General features: G+C 47.5%; 1 protein-coding gene across 9 annotated transcripts in view; it reads left to right on the top strand.

Annotated features, from left to right (window-relative positions):
• Positions 1-359: 359 nt before the first annotated feature.
• Positions 360-9,778, top strand: part of LOC138102799 (E3 SUMO-protein ligase PIAS2) — a 108,944-nt gene continuing 99,525 nt past the window's right edge. For 8 of the 9 annotated variants that reach the window (XM_069000567.1, XM_069000565.1, XM_069000574.1 and 5 more), the window contains exon 1: positions 360-446. In XM_069000567.1, coding sequence (XP_068856668.1) covers positions 423-446 — 24 coding nt within the window. In that variant the 5' untranslated portion in view covers positions 360-422. The remainder of the gene's footprint in view (positions 447-9,778) is intronic. The other variant, XM_069000566.1, reaches the window with a different exon arrangement.

The following is a 9,778-nucleotide window of genomic DNA, read 5'->3' as shown; positions in this document are numbered from 1 at the left end:
AATATGTTTTCTGTGGTGTTGATCCTGGAGAGAGGGAACGGGGCAGTCCCAAGGGGGGTGATCCCACCGGGGTCATGTCCCCGGAGTGCTCAGCTTTCCTGACAGGTCTGGAGCTGCTGCCGGAGCTCGGCGGGGCCCGAGGAGCTACCTCCTCTCTACCACCTCGCCGGTTGGGGCCTGCTAGGAACCGTGATGGGCCTGGCCCGGTACCGGCGGGTGTGTCCGTACTAAATATGACAGGTTTCTTCTCACGATTTCCCTCAGGGCGGGAGAGGCAGCCCGTCATGCAGGAGAAGCGGAGCGCCCTCCCCCTCGTCGCCGGAGCTGCCCTCCTCCGTCACGTGCCGGGGGCGCGCACAGGGTGCACGATGGTGGCGGTGGGGCCCGGCGGCGGCAGCAGCACCACCATCAGCGGGTAGAAAATGGCGGATTTCGAAGAGCTGCGGGTGAGGAGGGAGAGAGGCGGCTGCGGGAAAGACGCGGGCCATGATGCCGACTGACCGCTTTCGAGGCGGGGGGCCCCTCGCCCATCCCTGTCCTACGGCCTTTCCTCACGGGGAGTCCCTGCCGCACCCTTTGGTGCTTGCTGGGGGGGGAAGCAGTCAGCGCCTTGCGCTGACGCGCTAGGCTGCCCACCGGGCCCTGATGCTGCCTGCTCCTTCCCTAGAGAGGAATCTGGGCGGCCCTGAAATGCGGTCGGAGGGCGGCGGGAGTCGGTGGCGTGCCCCGTGGTGCTGCTATCTTTCCCTGTCACTTTCCGGAGTGTGCATGTGTATGAGTGTGTGGCCGGGGCGGGGGAGTGGGGCGGAGTGGCGAGGCTCAGCAAGCCTTCTTTCCATCTCTGCCGTGTAGGTTGTGCTGTTGGTGGGATACACACACCCCTCCTCCCCTGCCCGCCCCCCCCCCCCCCCCCCCCCCCTTCAATTTCGGTCCTTGCGTGCGGGAAGCTGGGCTCGGTGCTCGCATGGCGCCTGGCAAGGCTCGGCGGTCTCAGGAGAGCCTAGCGTTATGGTGCCCTTACTGCAAGCTGAAGGGAGAATGATGAATAACTACTGGGCTTTTATAAATGCTAATTATTATTGAACCTTTGAAAATTCATTAACCACTTTCTAACTGGGAAAACTGTGCCCGTGAAGCGTGAAACCCAGTATTTCTTTTCAGACCTATTTTATCTTCAGCTGAATATTTTTTATGTTGCACTTATGGAGTTTCCCCTAACACATTCACTATCTCGATCTTTGTTTGTAAGGAGAACATTGTCCTTCTTACAGCATCCACACCTGCAGAAGTGCCGCCGAGGGAATACTCACTGAATCCCCCCCAACCTAGACAGTCCTACAGAAGGAATAAAAGTCAGTTAAATAGGAATCACTCTGAGTTAGGCTTTAGTGTTGAGAAAGGTCTGATGGTTAAAGTGCTTAGATTGCCAGAGAGTTTCCTATGCTAAGGCTTCTTCCAGCACTAACACTGCTTGGGTTGAAGGGGCTGTAGTGTAGCTGAGGAGCTCAGTTATAAAAATCTCATGGAAAGAATTGAGTTTCTTTATTTGAGGACAACAGCGTTCAATCAATCTTAAAAAAAAAATAAGTCAACCCTTCTTAATCCTAAATTAAACATTTATATTTTAAAAAAAACTTTTTTACATTTACATGTTTTCTTGTTTAGCATCCTCACTTGTTTTCAGCCCTCATTCCAAGGTCTCTCAAAGGGTGTAGCTATATAGGTGGCTAAACCAAACCCCCAGTGTAAACAGCAGAGGTGGCTCTTCATTTATCTCCTCCAGGCTTGAGCTGGAGCTGTGATCTGCATTTTCCAAGGCACTGTAATTGCTTATCTAGATATGCATAAGTATTGAAAGACTACATCTGGGATTGGGTACTTAAATACCTTTGGAATTATATATGCAACTGAGTTGTTTGCCAGAAGTAATACAGGAAATATGGAGGGAAAAGCAATTTGGTTTCAGGCCAACTATAGGACTGTACTTTTATCATGCAAAAGAACAGGTATCAGTAGTTTAAAAAAAGACTGAAGCAATGTCTTTTGATGTGCCCATCTTATTTGTTAACTGGAGTGCTTGTGAAATAAATTGGTTAGCTTGGAACATCTATAAATGTTCAACATACATCTAATAATAATTCATGGCCCATTTTGGGAGAACTCTAGATATTTTTAGAAGAGAAGAGAATATAGTAGACTGCAGACTGCCTCATCCTCGAGGCCTTTACTGTGTTTTTGGTTTTTTTTGAAGAGGATACGTTTGAATGTGTCTGTTTGAATATCAGGCACTTGGTTTATAAGTTTAAGTTTTTTTCAGACAAACAAATCTTCCTGCTTTTGTCCAAAGAACACCCCCCTTCCCCAACAAATTTTGTGACTTGACCTTTAGGTGTTCTTAAAATGCTACTTTATAGATTAGTGCATGGAATGTTTTTATGGCAATATTGTTTGCTGCTCTCTTGTTGATTGCAATTTCCTGTAGTATGTCATCTCTACCTGCCTTATAAAAGGCCACTAGGGCAATTTGGAGAGTTGAATTTATTTTAGTAAATCATTAAGGACTGATTAAAGGCAGGAGGTCAGAGTTCTCTCTTAATCCCTGTTTTTGAGGGAAACATGCAGGGATAACATTTTTCTATTCTTGAGGCAAAGGATCATTTTAATATTTGTTAGTACCATCCCTGCCATCCTCCGGATCTTCAGAGTAAAATCTCTGGGGAGCTATGACTAAAGGGTTATAACTGAGAGGCTGTAGTGAAAGAAAACTAGAAAGGCTGAGGGAGTTGGGCCTGATCAGCCTTGAGAAGAGACAACTGAGAGGGAAACTGTTAAGATCTGATTGAGAGATGCCTCTACCCAAATTAAGGTGCAAACCAGACCATATGCTGAAGTCAATAGTATGGATTTTATTTAACAGTAAAATGTGAGTTAGCGAGAAAGAAACAGAAAAGATAAGGGAGAAACAGACAGATCAAGCAGAATATAGTCACCACCCATGTATCTGGCAGTGTCCTGTTGGTCCTTCCTCACCCTTGGCTTCTCAGTGGTGGGGGTCTTGAGGTTGTTCAAAACTTTTCATTATTTATACATTTTTGCAAACAAAGGGATTAATGCTCATTGGCTAATTGGCTATAGGAGAAAGTTTCACGAAGGATGTCCGGACTTCAGGCGGCTCTCTTGAAAGCTGTTTATTGCATAGGGGAAGTTACAGCATTTCAGGGAGTGGGTATCCAGAGCCAGCCCTACAGCTGCCAGCTCCAGCTGTAGGCATCCCTGAAGCCGCTTTCTGTTCAAGTTACAAAGCATTTTATACTTTTCTTTGCAGAGTATCTTAACACATAACAACCATTAAGCATCATACACAATACCTTTACATTTGCCTATAGCCTATCATAACTACTACCATCACCATGTTATAGTCATTATTATCCAATCACAAGAGTAAGTAAGTTACAATTTAAGCTTACAATGGAGAATTCGCAGACCTCTTTTCTTCTTGCTACATCGACATTTCTTGTTTGCCTGCGATAGCTCTCTTTTTGGTAAAGACATGTTTTCTATTTACTTATGCTCTTCTTGAGACTTATTTATTTGGTGAAAAACATGTCTTTGTTTGTAATCACATACCTTTGTCCTACTCCTAAAAATCTCCTTCCAACTCATCTCCAACCTTTGCCTTCTCAGTTACTCAGCAATCAGTGTTTCAGCAAAACATCTTTTATTCTATATCAAAACTTGCTTTCATTTCTACCTCATCCCCAGCTTCTACATTCACAGACCTTTCTGCCAAACCTACATACCTTACCAAACTTTCATCCTCCCCAACAATTGGCTACACATTTCTCTTATTTTATTGGTTAAATGATTCCCTCCCTTGTAATGCTAAGGCCAACAAGGCTGGTGAAGGGTCTAGAACATAAGTCCTATGAGGAGTGGCTGAGGGAGCTGAGGATTTTTAGCCTGGAGAAAAGGAGGCTCAGGGGAGACCTTATCACTCTCTACAACTACCTGAAAGGAAGTTGTACCCAGGTGGGGGTTGGTCTTTTCTCCCAGGCAACCAGAAACAGGACAAGAAGACAGTCTTAAGCTGCACCAGGGGAGGTTTAGGCTGAATATTAGGAAAAGTTCTTCATGGAAAGAGGGATTGGGTATTACCGCAGGCCTGGTTCCTACGGTATAGCACCATGTCCCCCAGCCATAGGGAGGAGGAGGAGAGAAGATCCAACAGGCAGGAATTGTGCAGCAAGATTGATTTATTTAATTATTTTACAAACTCTTTTATAGACTTTTTTTCTTCTTAGTCTAATTGGACAAAGGACCAGCCACCCCTTGGGGGTGATTGGCTAAAATCCTAAACCATCCATTGTCAAAATATTTTTCTACTATACCATAAACAAGACTTTTAAAGGTTGCAGGTGGCTTGGTTGTTTACATTCCCTGCTACCTCTTCTGTGAGAGAGAAAAGTCTCTCATGGACTTAGAAAATAACAAGAAAATCCTCGCGAGCAGCATTTTTGTATCTACCATTCCCCCTTTTTGTTTGATAAGATAACAACTCCACTATTAATCCTAAATAGAAATTTACATCAGTTATTAATACTAAATATGTCCTTAAGGCTTTAACGATCTGACTCCATAACAAGAAATTTAAAGTTCAGTCTCTGCTTGTGGAAGGACCATCCCAGTCTCTGCTTGTAGAAGGACCATCTGCCTGATGGTCAACATCCTGGTCATCATCAAGAAGAGTCATTAGGCTGATGATCTACATTCTGGTTGCCATTTGAATGACTGGTGTTCTGGTCATCATTTGGAGGTTGCCTGTTCTGCCTCTGGTGCCCTAGGTCAGGGCAAACGCATTTTGAAGGTAGCCACCGTATCCCGGTATCTGTGGAAACGCAAGAATACCCACGACCCCAAACGATGAGCTCATGTGGGCCTTCCCACTGGTTAGTGAGTAAATTCCGCACCCAGACTTTTGCCCGGGGCAGTTGTCTGTCTCCTGCAGACTGCAATGAGAGAAAATGATTCAGAATAACGGGATTATTTGAATTTTGTGGTACTGTAAGGTGATTAATTGTATACGAGCTTTTGCTAGTCAGCTTCAGTAACCAAATTCAAAGGTTCCTGTGAGAATCGTTGAAAAGCCATGATAACAGCCCTTAATTCAACTAACTAAGCAGAGTCTGACTCGGATTGGTGTGTTAATCAACCACTGCAAAGGCAGTGTAGGATACTGTGCACCCTTGCGCACAGTGACCCCTGCTAAAAATTTGTCCCAATCCGTACGCCCCAAGCTGCCATCACATCCCGTCCCCAAAGGTTAAGGGAAGTGGTAGTAACATAAGGCCTAATCATAGCTGGGTGTCCCTCTGAATCCTTCACCACAACAGGCCGTTCACTTAAATAGCTCTGCATGGTTCCTCCTAATCCTGCGATGGCCGATCCCACTGGGGGTAAAGGCCATGAGGGAAGCCACGCAGTAAAAGGAGATGATAGTTACATCAGCACCCGTATCAATCAAACCTCGAAGCTGAGTCCGGGGTGGACGGGCGTTCGGCAGGACCAGGGTACATGTCATCTGTGGCCTTTGGTCAGAGATGTCTGCAGTCCAGAAGGCCTGCGGAAGTCCCGTAGATCCACTGCCGTTATCTTTGTGAGTTTGTTCTACCCTGGGGACACAAGACTTAAAAGGCACTAATTTAGCAAGGCAGGTCTTTTCAGGAATAGTTACAGGGGGTTTTTGCATTGAGACCACAGTGCAAATCTGACCTTTAAAGTCAGCGTCTGTGTTCTGGTTTGGCCAAGTTTAGAAATACATCCTCTGAGAGAAGGCACAACCACCCCTCCCCCACCAGGTTCGGGAAAAAATAAATTTTCCTCGAAAGAAAGTGAAGGAGATAAAACTATTTATTTAACAAACACACGGGAAAGGAAAATAATGCTAAATAATAAAATCTTTTGCTGTGGAGGAAAAACCTGGGAAACTGTTAAGAATCCTCCCTTTGGTCTCCTCGGAGCTGGGGCTTGGCCCAGGTCCAGGCCCTCTGTGCCCCATGGAAAGTCCTCCCGATGTGCTCTGAGGTTGAAAGCAGTCCAGTAGAAAAGGGAGAAAATCCAAAATTCCAGAGAAGGAAAAACAAAGTCCAACTCTCAGTCTCTCTCTCCGGAGAACCAGAAACTGAAAACAACTGGCCAAAAGCTGACTGGAAAGCAGCAAGCCGGGTGCTTCCTCGCTCCCCTGCCGCGGCTGGGAAAAAAAACCTGCTATCTCTGGGTGACCTTGAACAAGCTGCAAACTGCCCTGAAAAAGTTTTGCTCAGTTTTTCCTTCGCCCTCTCAGGCTCAGTTTAGAGGCATAGAAAGACACAGGAATTAATTTCTGGGCATAGGCAGCGATATGGAATACACATCATACGGTCACCCCAAGACATGCCACCCCTTATCCCATATTGTTGGCTCAATGCCCAAACTAGTATATTCTAATTCTACACACACATTAATACATATATATATATAAATATATATATATATATATATACACACAGCTATATACGAACAGTGACAGTGACAACCAGCAAGCAGGGGTATACAAGCATTTCACACTACAGGGGGTTTTCACACAACAAACAGATCTCCCTGTGGTACACAACGTGTTGTTCCATCTTTCTGCATTACCCACCATGTGCAGCCAGGTCCCTGAGCAAAGACAGCCCCACGGGTGGGTTTGTCTGTACTCGAGGCAGAATTCATCCACACAGTCTTTCCTAACAGACCTCTGACATGCACTACTGGGACCTTATCTCCATCTACTGTATGCAGGGGTTCAGATTGGGCTGGACCAGCTCTATTGGTGGAACCTCGGGTGTTAACTAACCAGGTGGCCTTTGCTAGATGCTGTTCCCAATTCTTGAAAGTTCCCCCACCTCGTGCCTTCAAAGTGGTTTTCAACAATCCATTGCACCATTCCACGTTGCCTGCAGCTGGTGCATGGTAAGGGATATGGTACACCCACTCAATTCCATGTTCTCTAGCCCAGGTGTTAATAAGGCTGTTCTTAAAATGAGTCCCGTTCTCCGATTCAATTCTCTCAGGGGTACCATGCCTCCAAAGGACCTGCTTTTCAAGGCCCAGGATGGTGTTCCGGGCAGTAGCGTGAGGCACAGGGTAGGTCTCCAGCCATCCTGTGGTGGCTTCTACCATCGTGAGCACATAGTGCTTGCCTTGGCGTGTTTGAAGCAGTGTGATGTAATCAATCTGCCAGGCCTCCCCATACTTGTATTTGGACCACCGCCCACCATACCACAGGGGCTTCACCCGCTTGGCCTGCTTGATCGCAGCGCATGTCTCACAATCATGGATAACCTGGGAGATACTGTCCATGGTTAGATCCACCCCTCGATCTCAAGCCCACTTATCGGTGGCATCTCTTCCCTGATGGCCTGAGGCATCATGGGCCCACCGAGCTAGGAACAACTCTCCCTTGTGTTTCCAGTCCAAGTCTATCTGTGACACCTCTATCTTTGCAGCCTTATCTACCTGCTTGTTGTTTTGGTGTTCCTCATTAGCCCTACTCTTGGGGACATGGGCATCTACATGGTGGACTTTCACAACCAGCTTTCTTACTCGGGCAGCGATGACTTTCCACTCTTCAGCAGCCCAGATTGGTGTTCCCCTATGCTGCCAATTAGCTTTTTCCCACTTCTCTAGCCATCCCCACAGAGCATTGGCTACCATCCATGAATCAGTGTAGAGGTAGAGCTTTGGCCACTTCTCTCTTTCAGCAATGTCCAGGGCTAGTTGAACAGCTTTGAGTTCAACGAGTTGGCTTGATCCACCTTCTCCTTCAGTAGCTTCTGCAACCCGTCATGTGGGACTCCATACGGCTGCTTTCCACTTTCGTTTCATCCTTACGATGCGACAAGAACCATCAGTGAAAAGAGCGTAGCGTGTGTCTTCTGATGGCAGTTGGTTGTATGGTGGAGCTTCTTCAGCATGTGTCACTTGTTCTTCTTCATCAGTGAGACCAAAGTTTTCACCTTCAGGCCAGTTTGTGATTGTTTCCAAAATCCCAGGGCGATTCAGCTTCCCGATACAGGCGCGCTGTGTGATGAGAGCAATCCATTTGCTCCATGTGGCATTGGTGGCGTGATGGGTAGAGGGAACCTCTGCTTTGAAAATCCACCCCCGGACTGGCAGTCGGGGTGCCAGGAGGAGTTGTGCCTCTGTGCCGATTACCTCTGAGGCGGCTTGGACTCCTTCATAGGCTGCCAAGATTTCCTTCTCTGTGGGAGTGTAGTTGGCTTCAGACCCTCTGTAGCTTCGGCTCCAGAATCCCAGTGGTCGGCCCCGAGTCTCACCAGGCACCTTCTGCCAGAGGCTCCAGGACAGACCATGGCTCCTGGCTGCGGAGTAGAGCACGTTCTTCACCTCTGGTCCTGTCCTGACTGGGCCAAGGGCTACGGCGTGAGCGATTTCCTGCTTGATCTGGGCAAAGGCTTGCTGCTGTTCAGGGCCCCAGTGGAAATTGTTCTTCTTGCGGGTAACCAGGTAAAGAGGACTCACGATCTGGCTGTACTCAGGAATGTGCATCCTCCAGAAACCTATGGCACCTAGGAAAGCTTGTGTTTCCTTCTTGCTGGTCGGTGGAGACATTGCTGTGCTCTTATTGATGACCTCAGCGGGAATCTGACACCGTCCATCTTGCCATTTCACTCCCAGGAACTGGATCTCTCAGGCAGGTCCCTTGACTTTGCTCTTCTTGATGGCAAAACCAGCTTCCAGGAGAATCCGGATGACTCTCTCTCCTTTCTCAAATACTTCCGGTGCAGTGTTCCCACACACAATGATGTTGTTGATGTACTGCAGATGTTCTGGGGCCTCACCCTTTTCCAGTGCAGTCTGGATCAGTCCATGGCAGATGGTGGGACTGTGCTTCCACCCCTGGGGCAGTCCGTTCCAGGCGTACTGCACACCCCTCCAGGTGAAAGCAAACTGAGGCCTGCACTCTGCTGCCAAAGGAATGGAGAAAAATGCATTAGCAATGTCAATAGTGGCGTACCACTTCGCTGCTTTGGACTCCAGCTGATACTGGAGCTCCAACATGTCCGGCACAGCAGCGCTCAGCGGTGGAGTCACTTCATTCAAGGCACGATAGTCCACAGTCAATCTCCATTCCCCATCAGATTTGCGCACAGGCCAGATGGGGCTGTTGAAGGGTGAGTGGGTCTTGCTGACCACCCCTTGGCTCTCCAGATCACGGATCATCTTGTGGATGGGGATCACAGCATCTCGATTTGTCCGGTACTGTCAGCGATGCACTGTCGAGGTAGCAATTGGTACTCTTTGTTCTTCCACCTTCAGAAGGCCGACTGCAGACGGGTTCTCTGATAGCCCAGGCAAAGTGTTCAATTGCTTAATGCCCTCTGTCTCCACAGCAGCTATTCCAAAAGCCCACTTGAGTCCCTTTGGGTCTCTAAAATACCCGTTCCGGAGGAAGTCTATGCCCAAAATGCACGGGGCCTCCGGGCCAGTCACAATGAGATGTTTCTTCCACTCATTTCCAGTCAGGCTCACCTCAGCTTCCACCAAGGTCAAATTTCGTGATCCACCTGTTACACCAGAAATAGAAACAGATTCTACCCCCACATGCTGCAATGGGATTATTGTACACTGTGCCCCAGTATCAACCAAGGCATCATATTTTTGTGGTTCTGATGTACCAGGCCAACAAATCCACACAGTCCAAAAAACACGGTTTTCCCTGACCTCTACCTGGCTA

The sequence above is a fragment of the Aphelocoma coerulescens genome, assembly GCF_041296385.1.
Source record: "Aphelocoma coerulescens isolate FSJ_1873_10779 chromosome W unlocalized genomic scaffold, UR_Acoe_1.0 ChrW_unloc_scaf_2, whole genome shotgun sequence".
NCBI classification, from domain to species: domain Eukaryota; kingdom Metazoa; phylum Chordata; class Aves; order Passeriformes; family Corvidae; genus Aphelocoma; species Aphelocoma coerulescens.
The sequence above is the reverse complement of the archived record's forward strand: the minus strand, read 5'-3'. Positions and strand labels throughout refer to the sequence as shown.